The sequence below is a fragment of the Manis javanica genome, chromosome 1 (genome assembly GCF_040802235.1).
Source record: "Manis javanica isolate MJ-LG chromosome 1, MJ_LKY, whole genome shotgun sequence".
NCBI lineage: Eukaryota > Metazoa > Chordata > Mammalia > Pholidota > Manidae > Manis > Manis javanica.
The window spans coordinates 96,002,639-96,024,310 of NC_133156.1; the positions used below are offsets into that span (position 1 = coordinate 96,002,639).

Below are 21,672 nucleotides of genomic sequence, written 5' to 3' on the forward strand. Positions count from 1 at the left end.
TACTGAGAAATGCTCACGCTTCCCACACTGTTGCCCCTCTTCCCTACACCCTCCCCACATTGTTTCCCTTCCCCACTTCTCAGATGAAAAGAAATTTTGCTCAAGATTGGGTAGTTTAATTCAAGGAATGTACCAGCAAGTATCATCTCCAACACGTCAAAGTCACGGGTCACGTGGAGAGGGCTGGCTGGGAGGAGGGGAATCAGTGTGCTCAGACACCCTGAGGACCTTTCTGTTTGAAATGCAAGTTTTCCTTCTCTGTTACCACATGTCTGATAGGCTCCAGATTAGATTCTCTGGCTCCCAGGGGTCTCCTGCTTTCATCCCTCTGCGGCATGTCCCACCACTTGAAGGAACCCCTGTGAAGCTGACTTCTTTCCTGTGCTGGCCAGTCCTGGACGGGGTGAAAGGGGTCAAGAGCCAGAGCTTCCCTAGACCTGTGTGGGCATTCTCCGGAGGTGGGGAGGAGGCTTCTCCCTCCAGCCCCTTTCCTGCCACCCGCTTGTGTTTCCCCTCCTTTCCTTCAAGTTTCCAGTGGTTTCAAAGTCAATTTATGTCCATCTTGAGTCATTGAAGCTGAAGGGGAAGGAAGCTGAATGCAGATCAGGCTATGTTAATCACAGGGCCTGCTACAAAATGAAAATGTGGGGCCCCTTATTTAAACATTATTAATTTCAACAGAGTAAAAGCAGAGCATGATGCCAAGCTCAGGACACTTCTGAGCTTGGGGCCTTGTGTGGCTGGCTGCATAGCAGCCCACCGTGAGGCCTGCCCTGGCTGGGTGGGCCTAGGGACTCCGCAGGCTACCTCCTCCCTCTCTCTCTACGCACTTACTTGGTTTCCTTCCTGATTCCCTGAGCCCCTTGGGCTATTTGCTTTGAGCAGAGCAGCCTGCCAGGAGTGTACTGTCTCTTGCAATGGAGGTACAGACAGGAGGTCTCTCCCACTCTTCATTCCTTGTGCCAAGTATACTCAGGTTTCAAGCCTGAACTCTATGGTCTAACTTAGCAACAAGTGGCGGAGCACAGACAGTTTAGTCTGAAGGGAGCAATTGCATAGTTTGCAGTCCCTAAAAATCCACACCTGTCCAACCCAACCAATTCAACTCAACCCACCTCTGTCTTGTCAATTCAGGTCTAGCAGTAGCAGATCACCAAGGAAGAAAATGCTTGAAACAGAGAGGTATGTCAGGGGCAGAGCCAATCTGGGAAAAGGGGTTGCAGGCTGTGTGTGATTTGGGGGCACAGAGGCACTTCTGCTCTCTCCTTCAAGGGCCTCAGAGGAGTGTGGAGGATTTCTTAGATCAGGTGGTATCTGAGGAATGCAGGGTTCTCCCTGCTCCCAGTGCCCGGGAGACTGCAGTGCAGTGTGGGCCCAGCAGTGCGGTGAGCCAGCCCTCCGGGGTGCCTCAGGCTTCACTTCATGAACAACTGGCCCCTCCCCTCACAATGATAGTGTGCCACACATGGTTCAAAGGGTGTCTGATAGTCAACTTTACAATTCAGAAATTTGATTTGACCTCTCCCTGAGGGTGGGTTAGGCTTCTGGATGACTGCTTATACCACTGGACCCCATAAGAGAGAGACTTGTAGCATGAAATGCCAGCTCTGAACCGATGCACAGTTCATACTCCACGGGAAGTGGGCCTGGTACAAGAATTCAACTGGTCATCTGCAAAGGCCACTTCTTGCTGGTGGGCAGTTTCTCTCAGTAGACCACACTGTAGGTCAGGAGGCTGCCTAGGAGAGTGTTTCTATAATTAGAACAAAAAGAATTGGATGTTAAAAGGTAATTTTGTCAAACATAGGTGACCCTTCTCCATTCTTAGACATTCCTGAAACAAGTAAGGGTGTCCATCACCTTGATGAAGAGCCCTCTGTCTCCTGGAAGTGCCAGAGGTGTACTACCAGGTTCTTCTTCTCTTTGTCCCTGTCTCCCTGCAAAGTGCCACCCTGCTTGATGTCCTGTTTGGGCCCTCACCCTTCTTCATTTCAAAAGTTTCAGAGCATGTCTGAATTTACAGATTACATAATGGGGCTCTGTGTGTTTGTAAACTAGCTCCAGATCCCACTGTGGGAGGGACACCTTGACATGGTGTCCTGGGAATTTCGCTTCCCATCTCTGTTGCTGGAATCTTGGAACTGGCCCTGGGTAGAGGTTGCCAGGGGTCTGGGAGTTGGGAGAGGAATGGAAGGCCATTTTCTCATTGCTGTCTAATTCATAGCCATCAGAGAAGAGTGGCTGGCTGGCTGCACGGTGATGTTGGAGAACAGGCCCAGACAACTAGACCCAAGCTTTATGTTGGCAACAGGGAAGAGTGATCCCTTTCACATGATTGCCATGGCTGGAAAAAAGAAGCAGGCCTTGTTCCAGCTATCCCCAAGAGCTAGCTCAGTCTTCCTTACCCAAAAACTTACAAAAAAGACATACTTTAAACAACAGACTCTAATTTCTTGGGATTCTCTTCACTCAAAATCCTTCCTGGCATAAATACCTCCCCCTATTGCAACATGAACTGGTTCTCTCAGGCCCCATGCTCAGTGGAAACAGCTGTCCCCAGTAAGCAGCAATGTGCACTGTGGGCTTAAGCATTAACAATAGGATGGAAAATTGGAGGAGAGGAAAGGTTTCCATGCTGTTTCTTTTTTTTTTTTCTTATTATTATTATTAAAAAATTATTGCCCTTCTGGGTTCTTTTGCTATTGGCTCAACCTCTGGACTGCTTGCTTCTTGGAGCCAGCTGGAGTTTCTCCAGAGACCTGTGCCTGTAGACTTAAGCCATGTTTCAGAAATATGCTTCCCAGATTCTGCGTAAGCACACAGGGGTTGATTTGGATGCTATCCTTGTAGCAGCCACACTCCATAATAGAAAAGAACCAGCTGCTGTCTTGGGGAAACCTGTCCAGGAAAAGCAGCCATCCAGAATTTCCGGGACAAATTCTCCTTTGAGATGGGTGAAGCCGGGAGCTGCCTAAGGTATGAATCACCAGGTCGTCTGCAGACTGATCTGAAGCAGAGGTCTGAAGGCCCAGGGCAGAGCTGATAGAAGAGGACAAGGTCTCCTTGCAAAGGGTTCCACCACCACTGCCAAACTGGCTCCATTTTCCCCTCCAGCTCTTGAATGCCCCATATGGGAGAAACCAGGGGAGCTTTTAGGGGCCCAGTGCTTGGGATCAGGGCTCTCAGGTTGGCACTGAGTGGGTTAAGGCAGTGACCAGATAGCAGCCTTTTGGCAGCAAAGCCCTCCTTAGCAGAAGGAAGGATATAGCTGTATGAACTGCCTGCTTAACAATGCCTCACATGTCCCCAGGGGCCCGCCTGCAAATAGATTTCATCTTGCTTTCTCTTGTACTTTTCAAAGCTTCCTGTTTTCTCACGGTCCTTTTGGACAGTTTACAGTCTCTCTCTCCCTCCCTCCCTCTCTCTCCCTTTGAGGAAAGGAACACCCTTCTTATTAGAAGAGCAGAGAGAGGAGAATGCAAGGGAAGGGCAGTTTAACAGGGCCATTCTCCTTGGCTGCAGCCTGCAGCCTTTGACCTTTCCTCTCAGAATAGGAAAACACAGGCTTCCTGGTGCATCTCGGTCCTCAGGCTCAGATCAGGCTGGTTGGCATGAAGTAGCATGCCTCTTCTTGGCTTTATGGCCCTCTGGCTCAAGCCCAGTGGCTGCCCGCTGCCGTTACCCTGTCTCTGCAGGCATCTGACTTCTCAGCGGCTCTGGCTGTCAGCATCATCACTGGGCTTCACAGGAAGTTGCCTGAGGTGCCTCCAGGCCCTGGACCACGGAGGGAAGGGGCACCAGGAGGCCAGAATTTAGAACTCCTATGAAGATGGGCAAACAGGGTATCTTCCAGCAGTTCAAAGGGCTGGCTGAGGATCAGGGAGCCAGATAATGGGCCTCTCAAAGCCTGCAGTCCAGGATGAATCATGTTTTTCCATCCACATTTCCCAGTGCTGGGTCAGGCCCAACTGCTTCCATTTCTATTTGCCTCAAGTAACCTGGTAGGTATTTACTCAAAGGTTCCTCACTTGGAATTTCCTTTAATATTCCCTCCAAATACTTTGGTTTAATATGACACCACCCTCATCTTCAGATCTTTCTGTTTCTGGAATGTTAAGGAGTCTACTATGGAGATGATAATGATAGTAATAAGAGCTAATATTTATTGAGCTCTTACTGTTTGCCAAACCCTTGAAATATCTCATTTGATCCCTACAACTACCTTCATAGGGAACTATGATCATCACTGACATTTTACAGAAGAGAGGAAGGAGCCAAGTTTCTATTCCTCTGGGGTCTCCCTGTCACCTTTCTGCTCTGCCATGTAACCCACTGTTAAAGGAAAGCTCAAAACATTTGTTCCTGTTTTCTAGTAAGTGTTAAGGTCCATCTCCCTCTTAAAAAGGAGGTATAAAAGTGAGTATCAATAGAAAAGCTGGGATTTAATGTCAGACATACACTAATACCTCTCATTAGAGCAACTGAAAGCTCAGGAGTGGCAGAGTGGTTGAGATGACCGCCTGCAAGATGCAATCGGAGTCCTCACCACTCCAGCGGCTTTCTCCGCCCACACCTGCCCTGTGTTCATCTCTGCAGGTCTTGGCAGGGGGTGATTCTGCAGGTCTTGACTTGGATAGGCTCCTAGCCTTGTCTTGTGATTAAAGGGACCTTGGCATAGGCGGCTGCTTTTCCCGGAAGAAACTAGGTGCTCCCTCCCACCCTTCCTCTTCTCCCCAGTTTGACTCCCCGCAGGCACTGCAACTAGTTGGCTTGGAGCTCACATCTCAAACCCCACCCAAGGGCACCATCTTTAATTGCCCCAAGGCTCTTTCTCAGGCTTCTCTTTCCTAATGGTGACCCAGAGGCCTCTCTCTGAATGTCACAGACACAGAATATCTCCATAAACTTATGTGCTGTCATGTGAGGACAGTCTTCTGAGAAAGATGAAGAGGCCAGGTGTTCTGGATAAGGACCAGAGGGCTTCACGGAAGGGCCAGAGGCTGAGAGGCAGAAGCCAAGGGTGCCCACCACCGAGATGTCAGCAGTGTCCAAACACCTCAGGTCCTGAGTAGTTGTCTCTATCCTTCAACACTGAGAATTTTGGTTTACAAACTAGTACGTATAGGGTTATACACACTGCAGCTGTGGAAAGGGAGAGAGTTGGTGATGGCTGCTTTTTTTAGAATTTTTGCATGGGGTAGTGATATTTTCCTGACTTGTTTGTTTATCCCCCTACCAAACACTTAGATAACTACAGTGTTACTATGTGTGTAGTACTGATACTGTGCTTGATGCTGAAGTTGGCCACAAAGAAAAGGAAAGTAGCCCTTGCATTTCTGAAGATGATCTGGGCTACATTTAGGCCCCACACATCTTTCAGAGTTGATACACCTCTACTGGCCCTGGGAAAGCTCTGCACTGGCTGGCCCAATAGGCTACCATAGACCTAGTGTATGATAACTCTGGTGTATAAAAATTAAATTTTGGTGTGTAAAACTCTGGTGTATAAAAATTAAATTTTACCAAAAGCACAAAAATCAGTCTCCTGTACCAGTCACACATCAGGTAATACAGCTAACCACAGTGGACCTTCCCTAAGGTCCTAGGCCTTGACTTTAGGGGACACTATCATTTGAATAACCTAATGTCCCCATATACCACTAAATGTCCTGGCATGTTCAGTAGTGAATGAACTGAGTCAGAAAACCACACACTGAGGTATGATGAAGGATCATAAAGGGTGGCTTGTCTAAGGCTGAGGAGGAATCTGGGAAATACTCAGCAGGAGCCGTTGTGATGTGTGCACACCTGTGTGTGTCGTGGTGGAGGTGGGCAGAGGGGAGGTGGGACCTTGGGGCAGGTGAATTGTAGGATCTGCTCTGACCCCAGTGTTGCAGCTGTGGCAGCGACATGCAGCTGATCATTTTCACAGCCATGACAACTACCTGCTCATAGTTTCAGATTGAATGAAGTGTCTGAAAATATTTAATGAAGAGACTTTATTCTGTGTCAAGACAAAACAGAGGGCACTCTACTCATTCTTCAAGATTAGGCTAAAATTCCATCTCCTTTAGAAAACCTTTCAGACCAGTCCAGGTTCTAATACCTCAACAATATAATAACTAAGATGTGGAATCTGCCACATCTTCAGAGCCAACCACAGAGGCATAATTTCTTCCTTTAATCCTCTCTGGGTTATAGGACCCTGAGGCCCATCCAGGCTTGGACTAGTGCAGTAACCTGATTGATCTTCCAGCCATCAGGTCCCATCTCCGCTACACGTCTTGTGTTTAGCCACCATGGCTTTTACTGTTTCCACATCTTCTGCTACAGTATCACTCCAAATAACCAGGAGCCATCCACAGACTAAATGAATATGCTTTTCCTGAAATGATCCATGACTGAAAATACCTAATGTAGAATCTCTAGATTCAAAACATTTTTCCCCTTATCCAGAATGGATAACTGGATAAACTAAGCTAATAAATAGAATCCTACCAGAACTTCCAGACATGTACAAAACTGAGCCACAGGCTGATGCCTCTTAATAAGTTGCCTCTATTGAGAATTTTTTAAAAAAAGGTACCATCCTACATGTAGGACTTCTCCTGAGGACACTGACATTAGACTAACTCTCTCAGTCTTTCCCTTCTCGGCTCAGCTTTCCCAATAAGTGTGGTGTGTGGGTGCTCTGAATACTGAGCGTGGACACCAGTATGCTGAATTCATTTTTGCTAGTAAAGAAGGGAAAAGGGGAAAAAAGTACTTAAAACCGCCAGGTATGAATCATTTGAATATACAGAACGACCCATTCATTATCCATGCATGACTATCTGTGACAAACTTGTCATCCAAGACAGGCTTCCTCGTACCACCCAGCATTCTTTTAGGCTGACGTCTTAAGATCACTACTTGTTAAGTCTACCCATTCTTCCAAGGCCAGCTCAACTCAACTCCATAGCCATCTGAAGAAAACATTGCCTTCATTAATAAAAATTCAGTCCAGAATCCCCAACACTGGCCCTGACACTATTTCTCAGTGAGAAAGGAAAACTAGCCTTGGGATCCTAAACCCCAAGTCCTCTCTCCATGGCATCTCTCACTCCTTATCCCTGTCCTCACACCAGGGGCCCCTGTAGTTGGGGAGTGAAAAACGTTCCTCCATTAGCACTCTGGCCCAAGCACAAACACAAGCCCTTCTTTGCATTCCCCCCAGCACTACCAAGGAGAGGCTGGCATCCCAAACCCTGCGCTCAAAGGCCTGGGGACAAGCAAAGAAAGGAAAGCTGCCCAGGGCAGCTGCTTCTGTTTCACACTTCCGGAGTCTGCATACATTCCCATGGAAATGGCAATTCTGCTCCTCCAAACTAAAGTGGAGAGCCACTGTCGTGGTCCATCACACATTTGCTCTTTGATGGAAGCAGAAATGACCAAGAAGTAAATGGAACATGTTTACTTTTTGTACACATGAGATATTTCCAGCATTCTCTACCTAGAGGAAAGACGCACTCCTTCCTTTAGATGGGCCTTTGTTCTTTCTAACTTTGAAATCCATTTCAATAATTAGCAAATTAGAACATCAGAAATAGACTCAGAAACACAGAGAACAAACTAGGGGTTGCCATAGGGGAGGCAGGTCGAGGGCATAGCAAAGTCGGTAAAGAGAGTAAGGAGGAACAAACTTCCCATTATAAGTAAGTCACAGGGATGAAAAGTACAACATAAGGAAGATAGTCAATAATCATTGTAGTTTCTTTGCATGGTGACAATTGGTAACCACACTTATCGTGGTGACTATTTCATTTAAAAAAATTATAAAAGCATTGCCTGATATCGCCTAACAGAAATGTTATGTTGGGGTAGGGACACTGGATGGTATGGGGGTGGACTGCATGTCCTCTGGTGTCCGATGGCCTGAGTCCATGAGCCCAGCCCCAGCACCCCCTGTCTCTGTGCCTGGGCCAGGGGCCATCATTCCTCAGTGGGGTCATCTCATAAGGCTGATGTGGGAATTACATGAGATATTCCATGGCAGACTGAGGACAGTGCTTTCCATATTTGGAATGTTCCATAAAGTTGAAGTAAGTCATCATATCCTAATTATTAAAGGAAAGCACACTTTGAGCAATTACTTTTCAGATCAGCTTTCCTCCTTTTCAGAAGGTTGCATTCAAAAGAAACTCTAATGGCTTTGCAATATTTGCTTTGAGTTTTAAGATCCCTGTAGAACAAGAACAACATCTCATGAATCCATCCCTACTCACCCCGCTCTGGGTCAGAGTCCAGCCCCTTCCTGACTTCTATGGGTCATTTTCCTTGGCAGCAACTTAAAATGCCAAGATTCAAAGTAGCAGCATGTCCGTGCTCACACAGGCCTGGATGGGGGTTCACCTGGGCTGGGCCTCCTGTCCATGAATAACCTGTGTTCTCCTGGTCACTGTTCCCAACAGCTGTGTGGGAAGGAATTCAACCGGATGCACAACCTAATGGGCCACATGCACCTACACTCCGACAGCAAGCCCTTCAGGTGCCTCTACTGCCCCAGCAAATTCACCCTGAAGGGGAACCTGACTCGCCACATGAAAGTCAAGCACGGGGTCATGGAGCGGGGCCTCCATTCTCAAGGTAATTGCTCCTCCAGGGCGCTCCTAAGCTGCTGAGACCAGGGAGCACAACTTGTTTTAGGGGTCTTCACTTTGGAGGAGTTGCTCTTAATGTTGAAAAAGGGAGTGTTATGTTTAAGACCACAGAAAAGTAGCAGGAGCAGGTTTACAATGTTATTATAACAAATATAGTGCTAATATTGAAGGTAGTAAGTACAAGTGAACTATAGAGAGTAAATGCAAACATCATAATGATGCCGGTCAGTCCCATTAGTGGTTCTTTGCTCTGGACACAGCAACAGGTGCCTCGCCTCCTTTAATCTTTACAGCAACTCCAGGCTGGCAGAACTTCTATTATCCCTGTTTTACAGATGGGGGAACTGAAACTTTGAGATATTAATTTGCCCAAAGTTGCTCAACCGAAAAGTGGCAGAGCCAGGATCTAGACACAGACCTTCCTGAACCTAAAGCCCTTACTGTATGCAAAGTGTTGCACTGTCAGGGACAGGCATGAAATTTTTCTTTCCTTTGTAAAAAACAAGTCTGCAAAGCTCTGCTGTCAACAGAAGTGTGTCTGGAGCAAGCTTGGTCTCGTTTACCTGCTCACCACCAGGTACATCTGTGAACCATTTTCCTGCTTTGTAGGGCTGATGGGACCATAGGCAGAGCAGGGGTTTCTATCTTCCCCACTGTCCTAAGTGAACTGATGAACAGTTCTTACCTCTCTCACCTTCTCAGTTCCAGGGCCCTTAGTAGGAGAGTTTATTTTCCAGATCTACTGAAATCAGCAGGTTGCTTCTGATGGAGCGGTCCTTTGATAACCAGGCAGTAATGCACCTCTTCCAGGGCAGCTTGCCACGTGCTGCAGCGTTCCAGGGGGATGAGACCATCTTTGCTCCGTGGGAGGTGTGTGGGTGGGCAGAGAAGACATGCATATATGTAACCTGACAAAACCATGCCGACTGGCTGCTGACGTCTGACATCAGTATGATCTGAGCGCAGGGCTAAGCACTTCAGGCTAAGCACTTCAGAGACATTGCTGCTCATCACCATACTTCCACAAAGTAGACTTGTTATCTCAATGTATATAAGAGAAGACCAGTGCCTAGAGGTGTTCTGTTATCTGCTCAAGGTCATACAGCAAGTATGAAGGCTGACCTGGAGTGCCGACTCAAGAATTTCTGAATCAAGCCAGGCTCCCTGCACTAGGCAATAACACAGGGTGATTTATGTTTCTGCTCCTCCCACCCCTTTACAAAAGAGGTGGACAAATAGGCACACATATTCACAAATAAGATATACACATACACACACAGCATGAAACAGAATGATTGTCACTTTCAGATTTTTCACAACATCCATTGAGTTTGCAGTAACTCCTAGGTGACGAGGAATGGTGGTCATCGTAAAACAGGTCTGGAGTTTGCACAAATGCCCTGAAAAAACTCTGGTTATAAAAAGAAGCAATTTTTTTTCCCCTGAGACTCCTTTTCTCCTGGGTTATTCTTTGCATTCTCAGTTGTCTGAGCCACTTCCCAAGCTAGGCGTGGATATTTCCAGAATAGGTGATGTTTGCTCAGTCACTGGGGCTAGAAACATACAAGGCAGTGATCAGACAGTCCTCCATCAGAGAGCCTAATCTGGTCACCACAACCCACCCTGTATGGATGGATGCTCAAACCCTAAAAGGCACCTAGTTATTCTATCATTCTTTTGGAAAAATAAAGAGCATCACAATATATCAGAGAGGGCTTTGGAGGTTTTTAACAGACTTGCAACAGTTCAAATGTTTTCATCTGCAAAAGGTGTTAGCATATTTTCACTCTAGTTTTTGAAATGGCTCAAAAATCATGACCCAGATTAAAAAGACCGTTCCTGCCCCGATAAGATTAAGGCTATAGACACCGTCATTGCCTGGCAGGATCATCAAGTGGGCAAAGTTGGACATCAGCTTCCTTTGTGTGCCTCCACCCCAGAGGCCTGGCTCTCCTGCAGCGCCCCCAGGCCTCTCTCTCCTATTCTCTCCCTTAGTGGTCCCCACCTGTTCCTCGGGGCCTAGCTATTGGCTCATATGGGCAGAGGCCTTCAAAATCAAGCCAGGTGGAGCTCTACCATGTGTCTGTTAATGGCTGGACATCCATCCCTGCAGAGACCTCAGATGAAACCCAAAGGAGACCTCTGGATCGCTGTGCCTGGGAGCAGGGACACTTGGGTTTGGACACAGGAGCTCTGGGGCTCCTGGGATATCCCCTATGTGTGCTCCCTACTCTAGCTATGCTTAGAGGGCCTGGTTATGGGTGGCCTACTTGGATCCAAATGGAATATTTTTGGTTTTTCAAGGTGAAAATACTTTCTAAAATTGTTTTACTTTATGGTAAAATATATGCTCGCTGAAAATAATGAAATAAGGAATATAATAGAAGTGAAAAGAAAAATGTCAAAATCACTTCATTTTTGAGTTCTGACATACATCCTTCTAGACAGATGAAAGAGATGATAGAAAAACTGGGTCTATGCTATGAATAGATATAATAAATATATATGTTTTTTACTTAAAATACACAGGGAATCATTAGTATAATCATTAGTAGCTCTATATCTTCTATACACAATTTATTATATACCTGTACTATTATTTCTTTACAAACCACTAAATTGTTTTCACACTTTTACTATTGAAAAAAGAAGTGGTGATGAGCATTCGTACACATACATTTTTGTGCATCTGCCTGGCTGTTTTCATAGTTGCACTTTCCGTAGTGTAATAGCTAAGTCAGAGCTATGCTTATTTTAAGCTTTTGGTGCGTGTTGCCAAATTCACCTTGAGGGGTTATGCCCACGTAAACGCGGCCTGTGAAGAGGTCGGTCACACCACAGCCTTGATGGGAATTACCTGTTTTGAAAATGTTAAATCAAACGACACAAAACAGCGCTGGGTACCACCCAGAGGCCCTTTCTCACGGTTTTTCCTGGAGCCTGAACGCTGCTTTGCTCTCGCAGGGTTTGGAAGAGGTAGAACTGCCCTGGTGCAGACGGCCGGGGCCCTGCGGAGTCTGGAACAGGAGGAGCCCTTTGACCTTTCCCAGAAGCGCGGGGCGAAGGCGCCGGCCTTCCAGTCGGACGGGGAGAGCGCCAGGGGCAGCTCCTGCCACGAAGAGGAGGACGAGGACAACTGCTATGAGATGGAGCGGGACAGCCCGGGCCAGGGCCCCCAGGGCAGGCCACTGTGCGCACCCCAGGATCTCTCCAGCCAGCCCAAGAGGGCCCCCAGGGTCCCGGGGGCAGCCTGTGGCGAAGAGGAGGACCTGCCGAAAGGGGGCCGCCAGGAACAGAGCAAGGACAGCCGTGGGCCAGAGGGCGGCCTGCAGAGAGAGTTTGCCTGCAGAGACCAGTGTCTTGGCCTCAGGGCTCTGCAGAGCACCCGGCGGCCCACCCCCTGCTCTGAGGACTTGTACTTCAAGCACAGAGATGAGAGTTTGAAAGAATTACTGGAGAGGAAAATGGAAAAACAAGCAGTGCTTTTAGGTATCTAAGTGGATGGTTTTAAAATTGCATTTGGAAAATGAGAGCTAGGCAGTTGAAATACAGCTTTCTGCCTGAGCTGTCATTTACTGCAGACTGACGAACAAATGGCTCAGATCTGTACAAATGGCTCAGACTTAATGAGCAGGGACTGTCTTCAGAAATGTAAATACTTCTCAGGTTATTTCTTGGGCCCTTGGTTTTTAACACATGTGCAGTGTCTCCTTCAGTGTTATTTTATGTACCTCCAGAATAATCTGTACATATTCTTCGAGACAGCTAATTGTAAGCTGATGCTGAGGTGCTTTTAGAAATTCTATTCCCCTTTGACTAATATGTAATACATGGTAAATCTTTTTCTAGTTGCAAAAGTATGGTGCTTGACATGTTACCTTAGTAACAACTATTTAGTGGAATGTGTGAAAGTATAGTATTTTTCCAGATAAATGAAAATATGAGTTGTATATATAAAAATCACCTTTATTAAGTAATCAGAAACACCAGAATTAACAAAGGAGGGTGAGTTATTTGAAGCGGATGTTCTCGAGCAGTTGCTGCAGATATAAGATAAAATTTCAAGAGAATATGGATAATTTTGAAAACACAGCAATACTTAGATTCCTGTTCTGCTTCAGTGACCTTCACGAGAGGCAGCCCTTGGAGCGTGTTTCCAGGTGGCCGGCCGGTGCTCAGTGTCTTCAGGCTAAGCTCTTGTGTCCTGAGCAGGCTCCCTTCTGGAGACCTTGCTCTGGGGCCTCATGCAGGAAGAGTTGTCACCCTGTGAGCAGTGGGTTCTCTTCGGTGCTGGAGCTGGGAGAGTGGGGAGAGTTCTCCCTGAAATCAAAGCTTGGACTTAATTGGAGTCTTAGAATAGCCACCAGCTAATCACTAGTGAGGGAGATTCTGGGCTGTTCTCAGTGCTGCCTACACATTAGAATCATCTGGGGGAACATTTTTAAAAATACCAGTGTTGGGTCCTCACTCCCTGAGACTCTGACTTAACTGGTCTAGAGTAGGGTACAAGCACTGGTGTTTTCCAGCTGCCCCAGATGGTCCGTATGTGTGGCCAGGGCTGAGAAAAGCTGGCAAAGCTAAAAGAGTGGGTGCCAGGACTCCCCAGGGGTTTCAGACTGATTAGGATGGAGAACAGAAGACCCCAAAATCATACTGCTGATGTAGGCTTTCTTAACCTGCTCTATAAGAGCCTCATGAGGGGACACACACACACATATATATACACACACACACACACACTCTGTATAAACACACACTTTTTGTACTAGAAGACAATGCCTGTGATGTTTATGGTCACCTAATATGTTTAAAAACACATGGCTAGACTACAGTGACTCTGATGTCTTCCTAGATGCTTGAATCATGATTCTGATGAGTGACACTGACTAGAATGAGGGCTGAGCCCAGCAGGTAGGCTTTGCTTAGTGTGGGCGCCACGTCAGACAGCAGGGACAGAATGTGGCACACGTGTGGCTGACTGTAAGCAGTGACCCTCTGGTACTGTGTCTGTGTTTATGTAAACACTGCCTCTTGTTTGGTAGTTTCTACTCTTATTTGTAGAGCTAGGTACTGTTTATTATTTTGCTTCTTCTCCTGAAGTTCACAGTGCACTTGTTTAGAAGAGCTGGCCAACCCTGACTGCTGGATGCTGACTTTTTCTCTTGGCTGCAGTGCTCCCCCAGGAGCCTCATCTCGTTCTCATTCACCCGCGTGCTTTGTTGATCCCTGCAGCGTTTCTCCTGCCACCCTGCCTAACGTGATTTCCTTGAACCTCACCACCACCACAAAGTGCCAAGGCTGCTTGGGTTTCCTGCTGTCCCCCGTGTCCTGAAGTCAGAGCACCTGCAAAAGGGATGGCGAAGGGACGAGTGCATGTCTGTGGTCATCAGCATAGCTGTGGGCCAAGAACGGCTGCTTGGGTTTCCTGCTGTCCCCCGTGTCCTGAAGTCAGAGCACCTGCAAAAGGGATGGCGAAGGGACGAGCGCGTGTCTGTGGTCATCAGCATAGCTGTGGGCCAAGAACCTGTCCCAGGTCCTCAAAGGGGCAGCTTGCCTTCCGTTCATTAATAAGATGGCTCAGCAGTGCCTCTGATGAAATCACCCTGTAGGCTAGCAGAGCAGTCTGTTAGCCTCCAGCTCTGAGGGTCCCGCTGCACATTCATTCTTTCTGCGGCCATGTGTTGAGGACCTACTGAAGGGCTGCAGGTTTCCAGTTTGCTCTGGGGATGCCTAGCTGGAGTAGGAGCTAGGAAATCTAGAAGAGCAAGCTCTAGTCTTTCCAACCCCAGTGAATAGTGTAGGAATGTTTGAGGAACAAGTTAATGTTGAGATGGAGAGAGTATGGTCTAGAATGGTGGTTTCCAAGTCTTGTACTGAGTAGCAAGAAGTCCCCCACAGGCCCCTTCAGAGCTGCTAAGGGAGAAGAGAAACTCAGCCCTCTGGCCCACTTTACTCATAGCAGCACAGTTTTCTCTGTTTTATATGTTAGCCTTCCAAGTAAAATTTCATGTGGAGGGAGGAAAAAAGGTCTAGGAAAAGTAACAAAAAACTGTTATGGGATGTATTCTAAAACCTGTTTTTAGTTCTTGACTGGGTAAGAGAAACTTAATTAGATCTAACCTGATGGTTAATATCCACTGACCTTCTAAGACCCACGGCTAAAATCTTGGTTATGTATATTGTTGCATGACCGACATCCTGGTTTGCCCCGCACAACCCTGGTTATGCCTGTTTTCCCAGGGTAATTACTAATAGCGCCACCTTACCTCTCAAAAGCATCCCAGTTTGGGAGATACACTATAGGGACACCCTGTGCATCAGTGCAGAGCTAAGAGAAGGGTTGGCCAACCTTACTGAGTGAGCTGACTAACCAGAATGCAAGCCTGGAGGAGAGCCCATGGGGCTGTCCTCAGAATTAAGGAAGGAGACCATCCAAGGTCACCAGTGCGCCAGAAGCCAGGGCAGCATGACACTCATCTCACTGTGGCACTCGCAAAATAGGTCACCACCAAATGCTTTCCAGGCTTTTGACCGCTGGCACTTCGAAACAGCCAACCGACCAGCCAAGTGGCATAGTTTTCTTCTATCCCTTTTATTCAGACCTATGATTACTCCTCTGGCTGCCTTCCCATTCTCCTTTCATCCTCTCTTTTTAACAATTCAACTCCCCACTGGCCATTAGACTGAGGCTGACCTTCCCTAGCCCCGCAAGGGTAACTGGCATATTTGTATATGAGTAGTTGCATGAGAAAGCCCAGTGTGCGTACTGTATTTATTAAGCCCTGAAGGCATTTAATAAAATATTAACATCATGTTTTGAGTCATGATCTTTGCTTTGCTGGAACAAAATGTAACAGAGCTAACATTTAAAATCCTTCACATATTTGGACAACATTATACCAAATGTTGGTTTTGTACAGAATTCTGGTGTGCTATTTAAAAACTAAAACTCCACATGTGTAGCAACCCAAGTTGTGAAGACAGCTTTTTGGCTTTAGTGAAAAAGCAGTTTACCTGAAAATAGTACGTAACCTATATTTTGTTAATTTAAGCAAATAAAGACATGATGAAAAAGCTGAGTTAATTATTTGCAAATACCTGAAGTTCTGCAAAGAAATCATTGTTAATGTCTCCCTCGCCCTCACGCCCTCTGCCAGGGCAGTTCCCTTTGGTCGGGGCCTCAGTCCCAGAAAGACAAGGATGTTGTTGGACTTCCCCTCCCTCAAGGCTTCAGATGGATTCATGAGTCTCAGCACATCTGCGGACAGGTGACATCTTCTTTGTTTCTCTTCTTCTTTCCTATTTAGAAAAATTAGTTCTGGAGGGGTATCATGGTGAAGTGGGAGGTTAGCAGTAGGATTACCTTATTCTGTATCAAGTTCTTTATAGGATAAAGACTAAGTAAGAGGTGGTGTACTCTAGTGGGCAAGAGCACCGATTCTGGTGCCAGATTCTTGGGTTCAAAGCCCAGATTTCCTACTTCCAACCTTTGGGACCTAAGACTAGTTTGTGAACATCTCTGTGCCTCAGTTTCCCCACCTGTAAAATGGAATTAGAAACAGTATCTTTCTTACCAGTTTGTTGGGTGGTTTAAATGAATTAATTTATGCAAGATGCTTAGATTGTGCCTGGTTCACAGTTTATGCTATGTAAGAATTAGCTATTATTATCATCAACAAACTGGCCACAAAACTGAACACTCAGCTCTCCCTTCGCAACAGAGAACTTATAAAGCTATGATGGCATGGGAAAGTGCCCATTTTTGAGGGTGCTTCCCTTTTAAACACACTGTTGTATGCCATGCACCATGCCAGGTGATTTACTCACTCAATTTCATTTAAGCCTAACGCACCCTGAGAGGCAAATGTTGTCTCCATTTTACTCATGAGGAAATGGAAGTTCAGGAAAGTGAAATAACTGGCTCCAAATTACCTAGTTAGCAAGTTCCTTCTTTGCCTCCAAAGTGTATAGCCCATACCAACTTGATTTCTTTGGAAGTAGATGCTGAGACAAAGCTGAGTGCAAGATGTTTATTAGGGACTATTGCCAGGGAGAGGAAGGGGAGGAAAGAATATTGAGTGAAGGGAAGAGAAGGTGTGGTGCAGACCTGACCAAGCCTCCCCCAGCATGGCAGGCAGCTCTGCGGCAAGGACTGCCCAGCAGAGCTTTGCCACACTGGGCAGAGATGTCCACACCTTTGCAGGAGTGAGCTGCCCTGAGAAGGCATGATGCCAAGAAGGTGTGACCCTGAAGGAGCCGGTGTCTGGAGGCTGCCTGCTGACTGCACCCCCACAGCTGGGCACAACCCCTTTCCAGAAGAAAGGCTGGGGGACTCATCTCTGCACTCACCACGGGCCACCCCTTGCATCACTCCAGTTCACTTCACCTTCGCTCAAGGGGCAGTTCCTTCAGGGTCCCAGCAGGCCTCTCTTCCAGAAGGAAAACTTAGAGGAGGAAGACGAGCAGGATGAACTTCAGTCCCCACTGCTGCAATTAGGCTTGGAGACACAACAGGTACTCATTTCTCTCCACTGCCTGTCTGGATCCCTCTCACCATCACACACCACCCCTGCCCTTCTCAGAGGCTTTTCAAGTAACATGACCAGATCCTTCCCATGGGGTCCGGGCCTCGGACGCTGTGTTGTGGTGGCCTGAACGTCTGTGTTGTCCTCCCCAGATTCTGTATTGAAGCCCTTCTCTGTGGTGTTTGGATGGTAGGATGTGTGTTGGTATTTAGAGGTGAGGTATTTGGGGGATGACTAGGCTTAAATGAGGTCATGGGGAGGGACACCATGACGGGATTAGTGCCCTTATGAGAAGAGGGGCTGACCAGAGCTCACTCTCTCTCCACCGTGCATGGACACGGCAAGAAGGCAGCCATCTGAAACCAGGAAGCAGGCCCTCAGCAGACACGGAAGGTGCCAGCACCTTGAGCATGGACTTCCCAACCTCCAGAACTCTGAGAAATAAATGTTTGTTACTTAAGCTACTCAGTCAATGACATTTTGTTAGAGCAACCCAAGTGGATGAAGACACACGCCCTTCTCAGAATGGGGTTGTTCTGCCTGTTCATTTAGTCGCAAGTGGGAAGGATGTACCAGAAAAAACCCAAGGGTGTCACCAGGTCCCATGTGGGCCCTCTCTGACCCACTGTGGAGCAACAGCCTGCTCCCTCCTGGGGCCGGGTCAGTCGCCTCGGCCGAGTTGGTGGCTGCTGCCCTCGTCTGCTGACTGCAGGAGACAAAGAGGAGGAAGTGCCCGAATGGAGGCTGCGGCGGGCAGTGCAGGGGTGCTCACTCTTTGTACCCCCAGGGAAAGCTGTGCCTTGTGAGAATGAGAACTTCTAACCCCACAGAGCCCAAAGTTATATTTTGGGATGAGAAGTATAAAGCCTCCAGTGTGTCAGTGAGTGATGACAAGTGGGGCCACTCCTGCTTCTAACCTTGGTTCCTGGACCCATGCATTTTTCTTGTTGGGGACCAACGCCATATAAAAGTCTTTAATCTGATGTGTATACTGGAGGATGACACCCCACCCTGTGGAATATTTCTTCCAAGAAACACTCTAGGGAGCAGGCTGCTTCTGGGTGGTATGTGTGTGATATGACCAGCAGATCTTGTCATCAGGGACCCATATCTATACCTCATTTACTGTAATGTTAACTCTATGGTTTAATATGATTTTATACGTGATTCTGTGCCAGTATAACAGCGGTCCATAACCCCACCCCTTGCACAGCAGTGCTGCTGAGGTCCAGCAGGCAGGAAGGGCAAATAATCCCATGATGGTATTAGTGCCCTTATGAGAAGAGGGGCTACATCTACTCCTGTGGCAAGAAACAACTGGCTCTTCCAGATGGAAGAGACTCAATATAGTCAACTTTGCACCACGTGATTGATTGGTCTTCTTGAGCGATGTGCCATAGTGGAAGCTCAGCATCATTCTCTGTTGCTAGCATACTGAATATTCAGTGGTGGTAGTTCCATCAGCCTTGGTAAATGCACTTCAGGTTGTTGAGCCTCCATCTCTACCTCTGTAGCTACTTCATTCATGTGTTTTTGTTCCCGCATTGGAGAGTGGTTATTGACAAGGCTGAAGTCAATTGCAGCTCATTATCTGCCTGATTAGTTAATGTCTCTTCCATGGTGGATGCTACCTGAGGGTGTTAACATATGGTAGAAAGATTTTCATACTTGGTGTTCACTCTCATATGTCTTTACCTTAGAGAATTATAGTGCATACCTACTTTAATTAGAGCAGTCAGGAATGCCTCTCTAAAGAAGTGACATGTAACCTGAGAACTGAAGGACAGAAGGAGCTAGTCCAGGGGAAGAGCATTTCAGGCAGAGCAGACAGCACTTGCAAAGGTCTGTGTATGAGCAAGCATGGCCGAGGAGAGACAATGACGACAGGACACCACGGGAGAGGGCAGGTGGCACAGAGTGAAGCTGATATGGAAGGCCGCTGCACATGGGATGAAGTCATGAGATTTACATGCTCTGAAACTCATTCTGGCTATAGTGTAGAGGGTGGATCGGAAGGAATCCAGGATGGCACTGGGAGACCAGCAGGGGGCAGTTAGCACAGTCTGTGAGAGATGATACTGGCTGGGATTACAGAGGTGGCAAACAAGAGGTAATAAATGGAGAAGAAATCTGTTTTAGAGGTCAGATTGGCTTGTTTTACTGAAGGCAAATGGTAATAATAAGAGAAATGTGCATTTTTCGAAGTACAAAAAGAAATGCCACTTGATATAGAGTTTATCTCTTCATATAAAGACAGAAGGGGTGAATTAGATTTTTGTAGCTATTGTAAAGCCCATGCTCTCTACTCTGTTGGCAAGAGAACATATTTACCAAGTCATGTATGTAGAATAAGCCCATCTGGTTTCTGTCGGTTTGGTTTCGGGTTACTATTGGCGATGAAGGAGCTGAGACTGAAGACCGTTAAGCTGCTCAGACACCGATCCTGGGAAGAAATGGCAGAAGTAAGGACAAGAGCACAGTTAGAAATCAGAAAATCAATGGGAAAAGAATAGAATTCCCAGACTGTAAGGGAGGCTACAGAGTCCTTCTCATCTCCATAGGCCCTGAGGATATCTCTGCTCCAGCCAGTAAAATAATTCATGTAAATGATAATGAACTTGCTGTCAAAGAACAGTTAATCATCTCTACCATATTTATTAACTAAACATACCCTAAATACATTTTCATTTTAAACTATTCATTTTCATAGGATGACAGTCCAGTTATCTGGAGAATTTTATCCAGTGCACACATGATTTGCAACAATGCAGAATAAATGAGATGTCATATTTCAAATCTAAAGTGACTTGACCCGTGGCTCCACACATAGTACCTTAAAAAGAAGTACAAAACAAAAACCTGTGGAAGGAGTTTTCCCTGCCCTTAAGGGACACGCAGTTCTTAGCAGGCTGACAGGAACATGGCTAATAGTTTTTCAAATCTCCTTTCTCCAAATCTCTGAAGACTTAAAGCTAAAAACTGTCTTCGCTGTGAAAACCCAGGTGTGAATATAGCCTGGATCCCTGAAGCACTGTTGTGTCTCATTTTTTTGCAAAGCTTTGCTGAGCCAAGAGTGACTTCCAGCCCCACTGCACACTTGCTCTGCAAGTGGAGGAAGATATGCTCATTGGATGGCCGGGGAGTGAGCGTTACAGGGTCCCAGGGGACCCAGTATCAGTGGCGCTCACTGTTTCCTCTTCCCTGGATGCAACAATATATTAAAAGAGAGAAAAAAAAGAGGAAGGTTGGCTCTTTTCATGATTTTCCTTTTTAATTTTTGTTGAAAATGGAACTGTGTTCTCTTGATCCTTCAAACAAATGGAGGGGAAGTGGAAGCCCCAAAATGTATCTTAGGCTCCCCAGAGAGGGTGGCTGCGTTTGTAGTGCGGTGTGGGAAAAGTCCTGGTGTATCTGCTGCAGTGTCACGCCGCGCCAGAGTGATTTGCAGTGGGAAGCATGGGATGAATACTATTTCTTTGTAAGAGAAAGTGAGGGAGCCACAGTCTTTGAATCAAAGATCGCAGGCGCCCTTCCCCTCTAAGACGCGCCCCGCTGACCTGCCCCCCTCACCCCTCAGCTGTATCCCATGAAAGAAACACAAGAACGCTCTCTGAACTTGACCCAAACAATAATTCCAGCCAGAAATCCTTGCTATTTAGAAGAGGGAGGGGCCTGGGAAGGACGTACCAGAGATCACAGAGTCAGTGTGAAGGGGGCTGTTAAAGTTTCTGGCATCACACCTGAAAAGTCATTTTAAACTGATGTCTGAAATCTGCACTGGGAGTCTCTTCCCAGGGCTGACCTTAATAAACAAACGGTCTTTGGAAGGAAAATGGGAAGAGACATTAAGAGACATCTAAACGAATTACAAGGACATTTCTTCCATTTTAGCGATTCATCCTATTAAGCGTGCTGGAAAATAATTTCGTTTCTTCTTCCAGAAAGGAGTAAGAATGAAACTGGTCTCCAACCAGTGTCAGATGAAGAAGTAAATAAGGTAAAATCTATTAATCATTCTGGACTTGCAGAGATGATAGCTGTGTCATTTACCATTGTTGAAGGACAGCTTCCCTTCCAAGCTGTCACAAATCTAGCAAAGAAAACACTGCACTTAGAATGGCAGGTTATCCGAGTCAGAATAATATTTAAAATCTTCATCTGTGTTTGAAAGACTGTATATATAGAACATTGAGTCAACTGCCTCTTCTCACTCCTTAAAAACCAACTGAAACTAAAAGAAATATTAAATCCCCAGCAATAACGAAGTCTTTACAGGAAGAAAAAGCAAAAACCAAAGCAAGGTTATGCAGAGACTTAGAAACAGATCATTACAATGGCCAGCCTCCCAGGAGACATTCAATAAACATTCATGAGGATAATGATGCCTCTCTGTGAAGCCAGCACGGCCCACAAGGTCTAATGCTCTCAGAAGGCACACTAAGCCCCTATCTGAAGACACAGGTGATTTTGTGGATTTCAAAGAGCTTGTCTTTCCAAAAGCTCTGCCA

The 21,672-nt window shown here is 46.6% G+C and overlaps 1 protein-coding gene across 7 annotated transcripts in view; it reads left to right on the forward strand.

Annotated features, from left to right (window-relative positions):
• The window catches only part of ZNF366 (zinc finger protein 366), a 313,644-nt gene extending 297,931 nt beyond the window's left edge, over window positions 1-15,713 (forward strand). For all 7 annotated transcript variants that reach the window (XM_037026116.2, XM_037026119.2, XM_037026117.2 and 4 more), the window contains 2 exons: window positions 8,451-8,625; window positions 11,604-15,713. In XM_037026116.2, the coding sequence (XP_036882011.2) occupies window positions 8,451-8,625; window positions 11,604-12,136 (708 nt within the window). In that variant the 3' untranslated portion in view covers window positions 12,137-15,713. The remainder of the gene's footprint in view (window positions 1-8,450; window positions 8,626-11,603) is intronic.
• Window positions 15,714-21,672: the final 5,959 nt, after the last annotated feature.